This window comes from Aulonocara stuartgranti (genome assembly GCF_965226115.1).
Source record: "Aulonocara stuartgranti genome assembly, chromosome: 2".
Lineage (NCBI taxonomy): Eukaryota > Metazoa > Chordata > Actinopteri > Cichliformes > Cichlidae > Aulonocara > Aulonocara stuartgranti.
This window is the reverse complement of record NC_138940.1, coordinates 25571795-25589692: the sequence shown is the minus strand read 5'-3', so window position 1 is coordinate 25589692 and position 17898 is coordinate 25571795. Positions and strand designations below refer to the sequence as shown.

At 40.0% G+C, this 17898-nt stretch overlaps 1 protein-coding gene and 1 long non-coding RNA gene across 5 annotated transcripts; one reads left to right on the top strand and one right to left on the bottom strand.

Annotated features, from left to right (window-relative positions):
- Positions 1–97: 97 nt before the first annotated feature.
- Positions 98–6141, top strand: LOC309712734. Its single transcript, XR_014278376.1, has 3 exons — positions 98–454; positions 1598–1682; positions 6055–6141. It is a non-coding gene; the product is annotated as an uncharacterized lncRNA (long non-coding RNA).
- On the bottom strand, positions 4614–17670 carry LOC309712573 (cytoplasmic polyadenylation element-binding protein 4-like). 4 transcript variants are annotated; one of them, XM_082543465.1, is made up of 11 exons: positions 13998–17665; positions 12001–13120; positions 11794–11892; positions 10836–10929; positions 8666–8689; positions 8098–8274; positions 7733–7822; positions 7518–7636; positions 6894–7008; positions 6627–6808; positions 4614–6302 (listed from the first exon to the last, which is right to left on the bottom strand). In XM_082543465.1, the coding sequence occupies exons 2-11, from the start codon at positions 13063–13065 to the stop codon at positions 6075–6077; spliced, it is 2193 nt and encodes a 730-aa protein (XP_082399591.1). In that variant the 5' UTR covers positions 13066–13120; positions 13998–17665; the 3' UTR covers positions 4614–6074. The 4 variants fall into 4 exon arrangements, with proteins under 4 accessions (XP_082399591.1, XP_082399590.1, XP_082399588.1 ...); XM_082543464.1 differs by having other exon boundaries at positions 7518–7822; positions 10836–10926; positions 13998–17670; XM_082543462.1 differs by having other exon boundaries at positions 7518–7822; positions 13998–17669.
- Positions 17671–17898: the final 228 nt, after the last annotated feature.

Genomic DNA, 17898 nt, shown 5'->3' with positions numbered 1-17898 from the left:
ATCCCTACACACAGGTACGTTGCATTTCCCACACCGACATCTGACTATCAGGCACGTGCAGAGGGGGGGGGGCTAGAGGGGCTTGAGCACCCGCCCCTTTCCTGATGAGTGCCCAAAGTGCCCTTTTGTTGAGGCAACTTTTAAATTTTTTTAATTTTATTTATTTATTTTTTTATGTGTGTTTGCGTGCGGAGTCCTGTCTGTGCCCCTCAACAATAATATTTAACTATTAATCACAGTTTTGCTAAATAAAAGGATCTGACTTCCATCAGTCACATGATCACATTTAACCAATGATCACCCTTGACGGCAGAACGCGCTGGTTACGAGCCGGGAACGAGCTCACAAAGAGCACGCGCATTTTTTGCGGTCTGGAGCTGTAGGAGAAACACAAGTTAACTCAGAGACACAGACTTACTATATTTCTTCCATACAGACTGATGCGACAAAACCAGTAAGTAGGTGTGCAGCGTACACTGTAGTCTATAGCACCCAAGAGTATCAGCTTATTACGTACACGTTGGTAAGTTGTCTTGTAGCAACTGACGAACTGAAACAAACGAGCGTGCTGTGTGTGCAACAGCGTGACAAACATTACCTGTCTTTTTATTAACTGCACAAGTAGTGCTGGTCATAGCTGCTGGCTATCTGTGTAAGGCTGTCATGGGTCTGTTGCTCTGTCACCGTTTTAGAGAACATATTTCGTAAGTAAGTTACAGCGCTTTTCCTGCCTTTCTGGAAGGATTATATTTCACTAAAAAATGATCTAATATGCATGTTCACAATTATGCATTATTATAATTATAATATATTAAAAAACACACACTGTATTTTAAAGAACATACATTAAGAAGCAGATTATATTCGATTTATATTTTAAATAAGACAAAATTTGGATTTTACAGCAGTAAAATTATTGTATCTCTACAGTTTAAAAATGTAATAAGCTTTGCCCCTGCACAGAGTGGATAGTGAAACAAATGGAATCATCATAAATACATTATTTCATATTTATTACTTCCCCCTCCTCATTGCTTTATTATTGTAGCTCTAGTAATAAATAATAATGTAAGGATTCTGGATCAGCACCGAGATGCCCATAGTATATACAGTATTCTGAAGAAGGTCTAAAATGTCACTGTGTGTGTGTGCATGTGTTTGTTTTATGTATATGGAATTTTTTAAATTATTAATCATGATATAACATTGTCCAGACATGCCTGGTAAGGACATGAGGAGGGAACAGTAGGAGCTGTGTGAGGCTACTAAAGGCAGTGCTATAACATTTTTCTGTCATCATTTTATTATAGATTAAGTGCAAGAGTTGTTAGGTGTGGATAATTAGATTATAGTTTATTGCAATAGCAAGTTGTGCCTTGTTCTCAGATGGACAGCAAGTGGAGAGTGATATATGAAAAGATGGGATGGAACGAAGAAGAGAAGCAAAGAGTGATTCACAGGCAGAGCCTAGTTTATTTCTCACAGTTTTTTGTTGCCTTATGGTTCCAAGCGCTGTCACCAATCTTTGCATTTTGTTATTATCTCATGACACTTGTTTAATCAGCTACCATCTCTATGGACTTTTTAATGTCTACAGTCTCAGATCAACACAGCCCTGCCCTCCAGCACTATCAGCTGCAGCAGCAGCAGAAACCCCTCAACAGCAACATTGTACCCATCAGGTAAAACATCAGCTACGTTTGCTTTGCCTTGTTGCCCATATTAGATTCTTGATGAATGTGTGTTGTTGTTATTCAGCCTGGTTCAATGTGCCCCTTTTTAACTTTGAGCATCCGCCCCTTTAAACGTCTCTGCACGGCCCTGTCTGACTTTACAATCTTCATTACTTGAAATTTTGTTCTCTTGGCTTGCCCTATCTGCTTCTTCTCCTGTGGCCAAGTTGTGGTTTTTCTCATGCCACAGCTTCCCATTGCTTCAGTGATCGATGTTTGCAGTTGGGAACAACCATCCAGTTGACTTCTCATATGTGGTGTGGCAAGCTCCTTTGAGAGCTCAGTGAAAAAGACCCGTCATGGATTTAAAATACCATTCTTGAATTTGGGGCGCTAAGCCGTGGAAAAGGTGTAGGCATTCAGGGCGGCAGCGTCAAGTTGTACAACAGCACCATGGGCCACCTCTAGGTTCTACACTGGCAGATATATGTGCCATCTGGTCCATAGTATCTACACCTCCTTTGGTCTTATAGAATATGATCAATTGTGTTCCCCCCCCCCTCCCCTTTCTGGTATTTTTATTCACAATTTAATTTTGATACAATGTGCTCAGGAGTACAACACCCATTCCTTTCCTGTTGACATAGCTGACCATAGTAAGTTTGAATCCTAACACTGTGCTGTAAGCCAGGACTCTGAAGGCTTCATCAGAGGAACGATGTCTGCCTTAGGCACACTGGGGAGAAAGTTAACTGTGGTGATGTTGCATTGTGTGTTTCTGAATCTACTGGACAATGTTTTCCTTCAGATTCTATTGAATTTGCCTCCCTGTAAACCATTCCAAATACTGCAAAGAGGATCCTTGCATCACAAACCCAGAAAATCTTCTGGTCATACTTGACAAGCTTGTTTGGCATGTGCAGTAGACATTTGAAACCTCCCCCTGTAATGCACAATCACTTCTGATGAATGCTGTCTGTCATTTGTAAAATAATATTAAGGACCACAAAGTGTGGTCCCCCCAATTCTTTTTGGTTATATAGAGATCTCTATAGATCTCTATAGATCTCTAGATCTAGCTGACAGTTACAAATCACAAGTTCCCATGAAATTCCATAAGAAATGAATGCAGGTCATTATTGACCCACTTATGGATGTCTGGAGTATTATTTAAAAAAAAAAAAAAAAAAAAGTATAAAATACATAAGGTTAGAGGAATAGCTGGAACATGAAACTTAATTAGATGTTGCAAGATAATAACTACAGGTTTAGCCCAAGGACAAAAATCATTACCGTCTAGAAATAGTTTGTCTAGATTAGCAGTTTGCACTAACAATCTTCTATGCTCCCATACTGTTTGCAAATTTTTCACTTGAATAAATTTAAAAAGAAAACAAATGCAGCTACACAGGCAAAGATTTTCAGGACAGAAGACTAAACAAGCAACAGTCTTTAAATACTGCTTAATCTGAGCAGATTTAACCCATGGCTGTGCCACAAAAAAAAAAAAAAAAAAAACCACCCCTTTCACAACAATGGCAATAGATGCGCAGTTCCAGTTTAGAGAATTTCCCGTTAACACACAGGACAGATTCTTCCTCACAGCGTTTTTTTTTTTTTTTTTTTATTCGTTCAACATCTCACATTACAAATACTTCAAATGTATGCATACAGTTACAAACAGTTGGCAGCAAATGAATATATGACATTAGATCTTTGTTTTACTTCAGTACTACAAACCAACTATAAAAACTGACGTCTGTATTGTAGCGCAAATTAATCGAGAAAATATAAAAATTGGAACTTACATATAAATGTGAAATGACTTTAAAAAAAATCAAAATGATATCAGGTAAAAAAAAAAAAAGTTAATAAATATAACCTTCCCATCATTTAATTAAAAACTATTGAAATTTTGCAATCAAGTAATACTAACAGACATAATCATTTTTTTTCCCATGTGAAAATGTGGAGCACAGATACAGCAATTAGAAAAACTAGACACGTCAACGAGTTGAACACATCACCCCAAAAAAAATGACAAAAAAAAAAGAAAAAAAAAACTGATCAAAATGACAGTAATTCATTTCAACTGAAAATATAGCAAACGGTAAATACATTATCGACCTATTATATACACAATGTTTTCAATCACAGTAGCATGGTTGTAGCAAAATATGTTAATAAGCACAAAACTAATGTTTAAAAATAAATTCAGGTATAAATTATTTTTTTCCTTTTGCAGACATCAGCATGAACAATAGGAAACAAAGGTGTGTAAATGACTGCATGGTTTATATGGATTGAATGACTTACACTGCGGAGAACTGTTTCTGGAAAGAATAAGTATTGCACATAATGGCTCAAAGTTAACTTGCAACATTAAATCACATTCAGGTTATGTCCCAAAGCATGCCACATCACAAAGGGGGTCAAAGTGATCAAGTCTCCTCACCTATGTCCTACTGAGTGTCCTCTATGTTACAAAAAAAAAAAAACAGACCTAAAGTGTTGTCACCGTGTAGATTGCATAAACATCACGTCTGTGTAAAGGAAGGCAGACTCAATCATGTAAAGAGAGGCTACAAGAGAGGCAATCTCAAAGAGAAATAAAGAAAGTCAAAGAGAGAGAAAAAAAAAAAGGAGATCTAGTGCATTATATTAGGTCCTGCATTATCACTAGTCATTTTATTTCTTATGCATGCCAAGAATAAGTAGAACTCACAGGCAGTCCCAGAAAGAGGATCTAAATATTCAAACAGCTGATATCCACTCCGGTGATAGAAGGGAAGATTTCACATTGATCAAAGCCAAAACATTTACCCTAATGATAATCTTAGTGACTACACCTAGGAGCAAAATATCAGATTATATGCATTTTCAAGACTATCAAAATCAGTTTAGAAAGGTCTTGCCATGCCTTAGGATCCTGTAATGATGTTTATTAGGACAGAGGAGAATCCATATATGACTGGCTAATGATAGCTTTATATATTTTTTGTTGTTTTGTTTTTTTAAATCTACAGAATCACACTAATGCACCAGACAATTTTCAGATTTACCAGCACTTAAATATATAAAAGCTAATTGAAAATTATATTAATATCATTCTTTTTTGTTAAATTAAGTTTACCATAAATGCAGATCTCTTAGTAACAAAGGTACAAAATTATTTTTCACCAAGTGAAAAAAATGAGGTATTGCAAAAGGAGTTCTCCCATCTGTGAAAAATGTGCCTAAAATGACTATTGAAAAAAATATTTAGAAAAGTAGTGCATAATAAATGTATATATGTTCATGACAAAATAATCAGCTATAAAACACTGTACAAAAATCAGCAGGCCATGTATAAAATAATATCTTTATCTCTGTGACAGCAAATTCTAGCTACTACCATATCCAACCACAACACTTGTGAGAGAAGCTCCAGTCACGGTAGAGCGTGCAGTGGTACACCATGAGGACAACTCAGGGAGACTGGACTGTGCATTCCCATTAGTTTGTATTACATTAGCATGTTAGCTTCCAGTGCTAATATCCCTGACAATATAAAGTGAGTAAATACTACTGCCAATACCTGAGCCCTGAGGGCTGTGTCTTTGTTAGCTGAAACTCACAAACCAAAACTCCAGCCATTCCTTAACTGTACGAGAACATTATCCTGATTACCCTCAGATCAATGACTGTTTTAGGTGATGCGTTTAGGCCAATCTTTGGTTTGCCCTTTCTGGTTACAAAGTGTTGACTTTTAAACCAAGACCTGAAAACTCATGCTGACAATCTTAAACATGTGTACTGAACTGAGGGGAGATTTTTTTTTTGTCTTTTGTGACGTGGCCAGATGCTATACGCTGAGCTGCTTGGAAAACTCAATCATCCATCCATCCATCTGAAACAGAGTTCCACCACTGTTCACCTCAACCATTTACATTAAACCTTTGGTAAATTGTACAGTTGTTCTCTAATCCTGCAAGCAAAAAGTAAGAAAATGCACCCTTCCTAAACTCCCATAGTTAGTATACTGATTTAGGTGTGATGAACCTCACTTAAATTTTATGTTACTCTCATCAACAAATGTAAGCAGCTTTGCCAGCTAATATGAAAAAAAAAAAAAAAAAAAAAAGGGAAAGAAAATATAGTCAAGTCAACAAGAAACACAAATCCAAATATAATGCATCCATATGCTCATGCACACTGAAAGTCAAAACATAAATGGGATTTCACTCTTCTTAGCATTTACTTTTTGTGGGCCCAAGTTTAAAAAAATAAAAAAATAAAAATAAATTATCAATATTACCATTTTTTTTCTCAACTTAAAAGAAAAGTGCATTTATTTTTCATCATAGCCCATACCCCGCCCTTAACTACCCCTTTCTCTCAGTCCCTCCCAGGTCTCTTGTCTCAGTTCCAGCGGAAGGAGATGTGTCGTGGTCGGTCCCCTCCTTCCTTCACCAGCGGCTTGTGGAACTCGCGGCCGGCGCGGGAGTGGATTGCTGCCCAGCAGTACTCACAGTAGTACTGCAGACAGGTCACATTGGCGCAGAAGAAAGGAGCAAACTTCCCTCCGCAGCGAGTCCCCTGGCACTCATCGCACAGCTGGTCATCCAGGACGTATGGCTTCACTTCCACCTGGGACGGGGGGGGGGGAGAGAGAGAGAGAGAGAGAGAGAGAGAGAGAGAGAGAGAGAGAGAGAGAGAGAGAGAGAGAGAGAGAGCGAGAGAGAGAGAGCGAGAGAGAGAGAGAGAGAGCGAGAGAGCGAGAGAGCGAGAGCGAGAGCGAGAGAGCGAGAGAGCGAGAGCGAGAGAGCGAGAGCGAGAGAGCGAGAGCGAGAGCGCGAGAGAGAGAGAGCGAGAGAGAGAGAGAGAGATCTGGTAAGTGGGAAATTTATATTTTGAAACATACCATCTACATTTTCAGGATACGAATATGGAACTAGAATCGGATCAACTCACCCGTTTATCAATCTCCCCATGCTGCAGTTGAACAAATCGGGCACTAATGGCTGCAATGTAGCTTTGCTGATTGGAGAAGGCCACTCGCCCTGCCCCTTTTGGATACTTCAGTTCAGGATCTGTGTCGATCCCAGCATAACACACTCCCCCATACAGACGGTCCATGATCATGGCAAGCTCAACTGGAATAGCAATGAAACTTAGAGTGATTTTAACAGTTTGAATCTCAGAAGCTTGATACATTTATTAGTCACTTCAAATGTATACCTGCACGCAGGGGACGAGGGACACCTCCTACAAAGATAGTCTTCCTTGGGTCCAATGGCTGAGAACCATCCATTACAAAGTCACTATCATTTAAATTCCAGGGCCGGATCTGGACCTACAAAATTTAAAATGCATAATAATTTCCCCAGTGTCCTACTTGTTTCTGACCAAGATACATTTAGAACTGATAATTTTAAGGCCTTGGTGCTCATGTAATATAGATTATAACAGTCTGAATAGTCTTGTCGGTTGCGGCAGGGGCTTTTTACAAGAAGCCTCTTGTGTGCTGCATTTAGCATACAGCAGAATGCAAAACATTTGTAATGAGGATGGACACCAAAAAAAAAAAAAAAAAAAGCCCACTGCATCTACACTTGAAGTGATTCGCTTGTTTCACAACTTCGAAGTTGCTGGCTGGTCATTTGCAGGCTCTTATTTAACTATTTAACCTTAGTTAACCCCTCTAATGTATTTACTACTGTTAATATTCCAGTCAGTAATATTCTTCAGTCTGGAAGTTGAGGAAGGATTGTTAGGTCCTGCACGTTTGGCAACGACACATGTGCGATTCACATGATTGCAAGTCACTTCTGGTGTGGATGCAGCTTTAATGCTAAAACTCACCGGTTTGTCTTTGATGGTGGGGCTGGAGACACACAGGTAAAGCTTGCCATCCTCCTGAATGCAGGCATCAATCAGGGCCTGAACAGAGCTCTCATCTTGAAACAGCAGGAATGCATATCCTGGAAATATTGGGCATTCAGAACAATGAGTGCTCACCAGAAAATAAATTTTAATCTGAACGGCACAAAATATCAAATTAAACTTTTCTGATGCACCTTTGGGTGGAAAATAGGACTTGCTTTCTGCCTTATGAGGCCAGTCCACGAAAAGATGACCAAACCGACGGAAACTGGCAGTGATTTCATCTAGAAAACAAAAACCCCCCAAAAAAAAAAAAAAAAAAAAAAAAAAAGAACAGTTAGTCAACAAGCACATCAGCAAACCTATTTAAAATGGCACTGCATATCACTACCATGCCACAGGACACCATTGATACAGTAGCTGAAATATAACTTGTAAATATATAACTTAAATCTAGAAATGCCATAAAACATGTGAAAACACAAAAAAGTTGTTTATATTTCATTATTGTAAAAACTGCAGTTAGTCAAGGACCCCCTTCAGGTTTAACATGACTCACCTTCATCTATGTCTGGGGGCAGCCCTCCAACAAACACCTTGCGCGAATATCGCTCCACACGTTCACCATTAAGGGATGCAAAGCAGTGGCCTGGACCGAGGCCAGCAAGCCCCTGGTCACCTGACTCATCATCTCCAAAAGAGCGCTCATCCTCCATGGGGAACAAAGACGAATGACCTAATCGAGAGAAGGATCTAATTAACACATTTTAACTTCCAATCAGAATTAATCCAAATAAGTTCAATCACAAGAAATAATAAAAAATAAATAAAAAAAACAAAACAAAACAAAAAAAAAAAAAACACAAAGGACAATTGCCACTTCTTATCCCGCAATAAAATTAGGATTACTATTAATACTAGTTCTTGATGGACAGCCTGCAAAGGTGTAAACTCTCTGAAGAGGAAAAAAGGATCTCAAGCAGTGAAGACAGAATAATCAGTGATGCAGACAAAAATCAAGCAGACAAACAGAGGCAAAAACAAAGCAATCATGTCAGAGGCAACTGATGCTGTTTAAATCACATCGAAGAAATCAAAATGACAGACATGACATTAACAAGCTTTACCTCGTCTTCTCCCATAACTTCTTGCTGCATGTAAAACAAAACAAATTGTTTTTAGAAAAACATCACAAGATAAAGACATATAGGAAATTTCTATCAACCATTTACAATTAGTTGTGAAGGTCTGGACTCCAATTTTAAGAAACTTTTTTTTTTCTTTTTTTTAATCTTAGGACACTGTTGTCTGCTATGCTGACTTCAGCTGAAGTATTGCATATCATTCAATGGTAGAGGTGAATGTCCGCCCTAGTGAAAGAAGCTGAAGTTTACTGAATGACAAAAAAAACAAAAACAGGAGCAGCTGAACAGGAGCTCACAAAACTGAGAGATGAAATGATTCCCAAATGGAGTAGGAATTCTATTAATTCCCTTCTCTCATGTCTAAATAGCTGAAATGGGGGGGGGGGGGTGTTCTTCATGTACAGGAAAAGGACAGCATTTAGTAAAAAATTTTTAGAAAAGGCCACAAATGCAACTCACATTGTCAGTACAAGTAAACTAAATGTGCATCTTAGGGCAATATACATTAAAATGAGGCCAAAAATGTGTGTTAAACCACTTCGTTTCACCTCTGTGAATATGACCACAGGAATATGATTTTGATTACTGAGAAGCCAAGAGAGATGGAAAAAAAGAGATGGAAAACATCCTAATTTAAAATGGCATGTATGACTGTATAAAAGATCAAAGACCAGGTTTAAAAAAAAAAAAAAAAAAAAAAAAAAAAGTACGCACATCCACGCTCTCGAATTAGCATTAACAGAACTGGCTGTGATGCAAAATGGCTCCCTTCTGACTGATGGTGACAAAAGGTAGATGTTTTATTAATAAGGGAGTCTGCGTCGAGATCAAACAAATGCCAGTGGAAAAATGCTGCATATGATTGTTTTCATAACTTAATAGAAGATAGGTAATGTTCTGCACTGAGAGACTCAAGACTGCGTTGGCCTCATTCACAGTGTACGTGGTTAGATTTTAATGCATGTTTGGGGGAAACCACCAAGGCATTTATGTGGCTTTGTAAAAATCAGATTTGACTTTGTGCCCTAGTGTTCATTTATGGTTATCTAATTCACTTAGTCTAAGCCGGTCTTCGTAGCCCACAATAACTGCGCAAAGGAATTACCAAAATGGCTGCCGGGGAGCCATGGAATTGTTTTGGTGTTGAAAGGTTGCAGTCAAATAGTCTTTTACTGGTTGGAATTTTCACAACTTTAAGGAAAGGTGCTGCTCCTAGAGTTTAACACACCCCCCCCCTTCCCAAAAAAATAAATAAATAAATAAACAAACAAATGAATGAATCTAAATCATGAAACAATCTTTAACAAAAGAAAGAGATAATGCGCCGAGGGTTCATGAAAACACCCGATCGGTATGACCAACGAGTAAAGCTGGGGTAGTTTTAGTTGATAGAAAAATAATGAGCAACACCTGTAAATCAGTGTTAAATTTCTTGCAGCAGCTCCACCCACAGCCACAGCAAGCAGTGGTTCCACCTTTGACCCCAAATTATTTAAACTGGGTTTTTATACGTAGGGTGGACAACCTGCACGAAATGACACTGTGTCACATAAGGTGAAGCATCTTCAGATATGGGTTTTTGTAGGCCACCTTTTTTAGGAAGATTTTAGCTTCACGATAGAAAAACCACATTGACAACATTAAGGTTGCATAATTGCACAGCTAGTCTAAAGTGCACTCTGATTATCTTGGCACCGTGGTTGTCCTTAAGAATTTTCCTTCACATCCTGCCTTGACCTGATGTTTTCCATTAAGGTTGTTGGAAAGTGTTCAGGGAAAGCTACATTAACTTTTTGGGGGGTTTTGACTGTCTGACTGCAACCCAAGAATTGAAAATGATATAGGCATCCATATTGGAAAGGTCAATAATATCCAAACCCACTAATGCAACGGTTTGCCTGCAGTAAGCACGGATTTAATAAAGCTGAATAATATTTGTGGGTAGTGCCATTAACATCAAAGCACAATGCTGCAAGAGAAACATTCAAACATAACATATGCAATTACATATGCATTTTGCTACTCAAGTCCTGCAGGGGATATGGAAAAAATTCCTACGTGTCGAATAAACACAGATTTCTGAATACATTTATTTACAGCCAGCAATGAGAAAATCTAGCTAGGTCTCACTGTTGTTAGTGTGGGAACCAACCTTTTAAGGAATCCTGCTCAGCCCTCATAATGTCAATCAGAGAGTTCTCCAGAGATTGCATACTGAAACCATCAAAGGACCGTGTTCTCTCCTGCTGAAAGGAGGGGAAAACAACAATTAGCTTCCTCACTTCCCAAAATCACCATCTAAAGCAGTATAAGCTGTGAGATACCCATGATGCTAATAAGTATTAAAAGGAGAAATAAAAATTCATTTTTCCCTGTGGTGACATCCAGCACAGAGCACTAAACAGAAAATGGAGACAAACAAAGTATGTTACAAAGTCATCTGCATTCGCTTGTAATGTGACATCTTTCCACTGAATCTGATAGCATCTGATAGGAAGACACACTGCATAAAATGAGCCGGTGAGAGAGAGAAGAGAGAAAAAAAAGAAAAAAAAAAAAAAGCTACTTTCGGTTTTACCACATTGCAATCAATACAAATTCTAACCAAAACTGAGGAGAGTTGGATTTTTAAAAATTCTAAAAACAAAGAAAATCTGTGAGCAACACACAACTGGTGATAAAGACTACATAAGTAAAAGTGTGTCACTTTATATAAAAGCATATCAAGTGTGTTTAAAGCTGCAGCAGAGCGCGAGACAACTCGAATCAGGACAGTAGGAAACCCATGTGATCAACCAGATGATGAGACAGCTCTTTTAACCAAATGATCTAGATAAGATCTCAGTACACAATAAGTTTGAAGTCATCCGTTTAGCTGGCTTGCCTGTCACATCTCCCGTTTTGCTCAATGGTTCATTTGTTACATTTGATACAGTTAAGCAAGTATGACAGGATTACATACTTAGTCTGTTAAAAATACACAAAGCACATATACAATCACGGTCCATATCTGTTCATCATTTCTCACAATACCTACTGAACTTACTTAATTTAGATATTGAGTAATTCCCTTAACAACAGCCTGTGTTTTATTTTAGCTGTATGCCTACCTGGAAAGGATAAACACTGTCATTGCGGCTCATGCTGTCCTCCACCCAGCCCTTGTGGTTGATGCCAGAGCTATTTCTGGGGAACTTTTGCAAAGGAACCTGGAGAAAATGTTAATAATTGTATGACAAGTCTCTTTTATATCAGCAAATGCAAATATCTACTATGAATATACATAGTATGAGATTAACCATGACAGCCCTGTCTACCTGATTGTTAGGGAAGGACTTCTTCAGTGGCGAAATAGAGTTCAGGCCTGACATCCCGCCGCCGACACCCCGTCGGTAATCCCGAATCCCCTGTGTACCTCCCCAGCCACCATACCCACCTGGGCTCCACGAGGTGGATGTGGGAGTGGAGGGGCTCTGGTAGCTTCCCCAAGGGGAGGGAGGTTTGTTCTGGGTAGGAGCAAGGTGGGGCAGCTGTGTAAATGGTCCAGTGCGATGGGGATGTGGAGGGAAGGAAGGCTGGGGTTGATGAGGGCTAGCTGGGGAGCGCCTGTGCTGCTGTGGAACCCCTTGTCCCTGGGGATGGTAGTGCTGAGGGTGAGGTGTGGGAGGGTGATGCTGGGAGACTGGCCCAATCTGTGGGGAGAAACTACCTCCTGCTCCAAAGCCAGGGCCAGCATGGTGGGAGAAATTGTGGAACAGCAAATGTGGTCCATTAGCATTGGAGCCAGCGGGACCAAAGAAACCTCCAACGTCTTCCCCAACCACAGGAGACTGGGTAGATGGGACAGCAGGAGACCAGTTGTTGAAGCTGGTCAGAGAAGATGAGGAAGAAGTGGATTGTGCACAGCTTGTACCCATTCCCAGGGTGTCCTGGTAGTCAAAGCCACTTAGCACCGGAGACTCCATCCTCAGCTTCTCCTTGCCAGCACTGCTCTCCAAAGTACCCTTCTCCAGGGAGCCGTCGTCAGGTAGAGCTCCCTCAAGCTCTCCTAAGCCTCCACCGGGCTCCTGCTGGCCTGGAGACAGGGCCTGAGGCTGGGCCTGGACCTGAGATTTCTCCTGCATATCCTGGAGGTCCAAGGCCTTGGACTTTTCTGACTCCAGAATCTCATCTTGCATGTTAGTGTGCGGGGTTACTGCAGGGAACAGCCAAGCACTTCCCCCATTGGTGGAGCAGGTGTTGTTTACAAAGGAAGGGGGGCTGGGGGGGTTGGAAGGGTGGTGAGAGTGCTGGGGTTGCAGGTGAGGAGGGATCCTTACAGGGAAAGTAGATTTGTTGCCACTGCCGTTCTTCACCAGAACTCCAAACCCGTAGTCCCCCATTTAGGACACCCAGTAAATCTTAAGTTCACTTTTGACTTACTCAGTCTTCTTTATCCTAAAATGTGGTAGAAAATGTATGACAAAATTTCAAAAGATTGTTAGAGTTGGCACCTAGAAAATAAGAAAAAACACACACACAGCCTTGCAAACGCAGTAGATGTGCTTGGGCTGCACCCTGCCTGGTCTTGTGATGCAATCAATGAGATTAAATCATTGACTCGCTTGGCTATGGGAGGCCTCAGATGAAATATAACACTAAAGCAGGAAGGCAACCACGGAAAAACAAGCGCAGGCAGCTAACAGTCTAAGCTTGTGAAGCTGACGTCTCCAAAAGGTCGTTACGCAGCTAGCAGCAAGCTAACAGCTGCTCCGCCACCTTCCATGTGCCCCATTAATCATGCAGTCACTTTTAAAGTACGTTTATGCATTGCAGGCTAACCACGAACGCTCAAGAGTCACGGCGACCAACACCACGAACACCTACCGAATGATCTCCCTTTTCCAAGCAATGACCTCCCGATAAGCAACCACTTAAATACAGGAAAATGTTGATGACGTCTCCAGTCTGTTCTGAATCTAGGGTAGTTCCCTTCACCGAGCCGCTAGGCTAGGATAATAGCTGATAACCGCAGAGACGTTGTAGCATACTGGCACAGCAGCCAGAAAGCAATAAACCAGTTCAGTCGCTGCAACGTCTCCTCGAATTTCCGTTAGCGTCAAAAACCTCAGAGTTTTTCGCGACGTGACATGTTGGAACCGGTGTGTGGCTCTTTAAACGACCTCGTCTGTTTCGTGTCCTGTATGTTCAATGTCACACAGCCTACCAATCCTTGTCATCATTTCTACATCCCGAAATACCGTGACGCAATTTCGACACCTACTCCAACGTAACGACAGACGTGTGTAAGCGTCGACATGTCGGGCATAGCTACCTTCAGTTCGGCGTCATGACCTTATCGTTTAGATGTTGCCATATTTTAGCGTTTTTTCCTTTTTCTGCATTTCCTATGCAGCCGGTGTAAATGGTCTCCACTCTCTTCTAGATGACAGCTGGACCAGTCGGGAGACACTTCCGTCTACAAGCCCTGCCCCCAGCTCCAACAGCTAGCCAGTGTGTGTCAGGATTTCCCTCCGTAGCCCCGCCTAAACAACCCTAGCTCTATTAGCTGATTGGCTAATTGCTAAGAGGAACCACCCATCATACGCCTTCTCGATGAATGGCAGATACACCCAAGACGCTCTAGTCCCAAATAAGGATGTCTTGAAATTTTAGGGAAAAGTATTTTATATAAGGGAAATTATCTGTATATTTTTTTCTGTCTAAACCATAATGGAAGAGTTAAAAAAACATATTAATAATTTCAGTCACTTTTAGGCTTTTAGAGTAAAAAGCCAGTATTTGCAACCACCTTTTTCAAATGCAGATGAGATTATTTGGCTAAGCAAATGTTTGTAGTATTATATTGGCCCTGAAAAGCAGCGTACTTTGGTAGCAATAGATAGATAGTAGGGAGATTTTATTGATCTGCTACAATCCCTATCCACAGCATAGTCCCGCATAGCAATCTCGTTAAAATAAGCTGCTGCTATTTTCAGAATGTAATCGAGCTTGAGAGGTTCATTCATTTCACTTTGGCCAGTTGTCTTCTGATCATGCCATCATATCATACCTTCACTTACTAGATCACATTTTTACACAAGAATGTCATCTTCTACACCCATTATCCTCCTGCAAACCAAAAGTTTACATAGGTGTTTAATTTCCCTCTGGAGAAGCTGATTCATTAACAATGTAAATGGCCATTCAACAAGAGATGAAAGGTTGTCTTGTTCAAAAGGAGTGCACTTGTTTGCACAGCGTATACATTACACTTGTGGTAGTAAAATTACTTTTGTTTAGGCTAAACCTACTTAAGAAAAACAGGGCTTGTTTTTTTAAGAACACGTGTGCTTACATTCATAACCTTAATGGTTTTTATAATAGTATCCAAACAAGCAGACATAACTACTCCATTTCACTTCCTTTCCAACCAGATTACAAGTTAATGTTTGCCTTTACAGTGTTCCTAAACCCCCAAGGCAGACCCACCCTTCATTTGTAAGTGCTAACAGTAGTGACACACATCACTTCTTCCCAACCATGTCCTGCAGGGCCTGTTGGGTTGGTTTAACAACACTGCATTGTGTGTTGAGCTTTTGGAGTCTTGTGAAAAATAACAGGCAGCTGATCCGAGTGTTACTAGTTCAGTATTATATTAATGTTATATTATTTGTGTGTTTTAATGTATGCTGCACATTTTGTGCAACCATCTGCTACGCCATTGTGCCCATCAAGAGTTCAAGCAATATAAATGGTATCATTTTTTCTGTCTGGAGAGCAACATGCTCTGTATTGACAGTATAAGAAGAGGTGGAGCCTTCAGCTATGAGGCACCTCCGATTAGGCTTAGAGCTGTGTTATTTGGTAAACATTATAGTTTAGGTCGGCTCAGATGACCCTGGATGATCCCTTAGGTATGCTGGTATAACTCAGGCCTCATATGCTATTTCCACATTACTATTACATGCAGTTATCTTTGTGTCCTCTCTTGTTGGTCTTTGTCCTCTCTATCCTTTCTTTCCATGGGACTTTTTCAGGTATTTCTGGCTCATTTCTGTCCTGGCCCGACCAGCCTGCCGAATGTTTATTAGTAAAGCATGTATTTTCTTCAAAGTTAAGGCCAGCGACCACAATTTCTAACTGCCTCAAGATAACTGTTGTTCTGAATTACTGTTATATAAAAAAACTGACCTGAATTAAATTTAGGTAAAGTGAATTGCATCGAATTGAAAGTGTATTGAATATTTCCAAATGAGAGTAGGCCTTGCTGCAGAGGTTTCATGTGTTTCATGCAGCTCAGAAAATAGATTGGTGTGTTTGACAGCTGTAGCACACACATACAGGACATCTGTCTTTTTAAACCCAACAGTAGAAGGAGGTGGTGTGCACACTTTAACCCCAGATGGTTCTTAAATGATTCATCCATGAAACTTGGGCACCCAGTCATTTATTCATTAGTTCACATTGGAGCACACGGGGCAGACGTTCACAAAGCGCCTGGAACCAGCTTTCTCAGGTTTCGCAGCTCGGAGGCACATCCTCTCTTGCTTCTGTTCAGTCTTGTCTGAGATATGACTGTCGCTTCAATATTGACAGAGCTCAGTTGCCATACCAACCATGAAAGCTGGGAGATTTCTGGTCCAGTCAGCAGCCCATTGTTTGTCCAGGAGGTCATCCATCTCTGACTCAAAGCATGGTTGTAAAAAGCTTAGCGTGGCACCGCATAATCTCTCTCATGCTCTCTAATCCTGTTTGACGCCACACCGTACAGTTAATGCTAGCAGAAATGTTTTATACGCCACATAAATATAAAATCAAAAGTAGGGAATATGTTCACTGTGATATGTGACAAATGAAAGAAAAAACACAAACCCCCTTGATCCCTACTAACTTGATTTGGGTCCACTTGTCCCCTTAGAACAGGGATGGGCAATTACTCTTCCCAAGGGGTCACATGAGAAACTGGATCTGTTTTGGAGGGCCGCACCAATAAGCTGAAATGCTCAATATAAATTATTTATAAGCTTAGTGGTGTGACCCTCCACAACAGTCCAAGTTTTCCATGTGGCTCCTTGGGAAAAGGAATTTCCCTCCCCTGCCTTTGAAGAAATCCTCATTGCAAATCAGTTAAAAGAAATCTTTTGAATGACAGTCTTTATACTATGATGAAACATTTCTGTCATTACGGGAGTTATCGCTTCTGGAATCATTTTCTTTTAATCTGAATGATAAGAGGTTTCAACATATAGTTTGATAAGTATGAAGAAAATGGCGCAATGGCCTTTGGAGTCACAATTATGGACTGACACATTAGTCAGCATGCTCTACCATCAATATTATCACTGGCAAAAAACAAAGTGTGGAAACTGTCCACATCTTGGATAAGCAGTTAAGAAAATGGAAAAATAAAAAACTGGAAAAATAGAAGTCTGGCAGAATTAATACCACAGTGCATTAGACCTGTTCTTGAAACACTGTGGCCCAGCATCTTACCTCTTGGGTGTGGTATGAACTACATATGAACATATGGAGAAGTTTAACATATAACATGCAATGATCTGAAGGTGACTCTTCTTTCTAAAGAAGGGACATTTTATGATTTGCAATGAAACCTATGTTAAAAAACGAAAGACACATACCTATTTGAATAAAAAATAAATAAAGTGCAAAAACAAGATACATCAATGAGGTTGGTATCAGACATACACAAACTCACGATAGTTTAAATCCATGTTTTAAGTCAGAAATTAACTTAAAGCTAATGAAGAGGTTAAAGCTGTATTCACATTTTTGACATTTAGACTCTAATCCTGGCCTTATGACGACTTCTCTGTATGCTGCCGATGTCAAAGTAAAATGTAAACCTGGAAATATTTTGTCTTTATTTCTTTCATCTATAAAACAATTTGTAGTTTCCTTTCAGAATCTCAACTTTTAATAATCAATCACCTGCTTCCTCCAGTTAGTTTTGTGTCAATAAGCAGAGATGTCGCCACCCAGTGGTTAATCCCTATCACTACCAACTGAGAAATGCAGCAGTGCACAGTGTGCAAAGCCGAATCACACAGAACTGCAGAGTGTCCATATCTGAATTAAGCCAAATTATATAGTATCACAGACATGCTGCTGCCTTTCTCCCCTGCCACACAGTAAGACAAATGGAAAAATAGAATACAGGATTTGTGTGACTACCACCTTTGTGTATGACCTACAAGTGACTTTAGAATGATTTT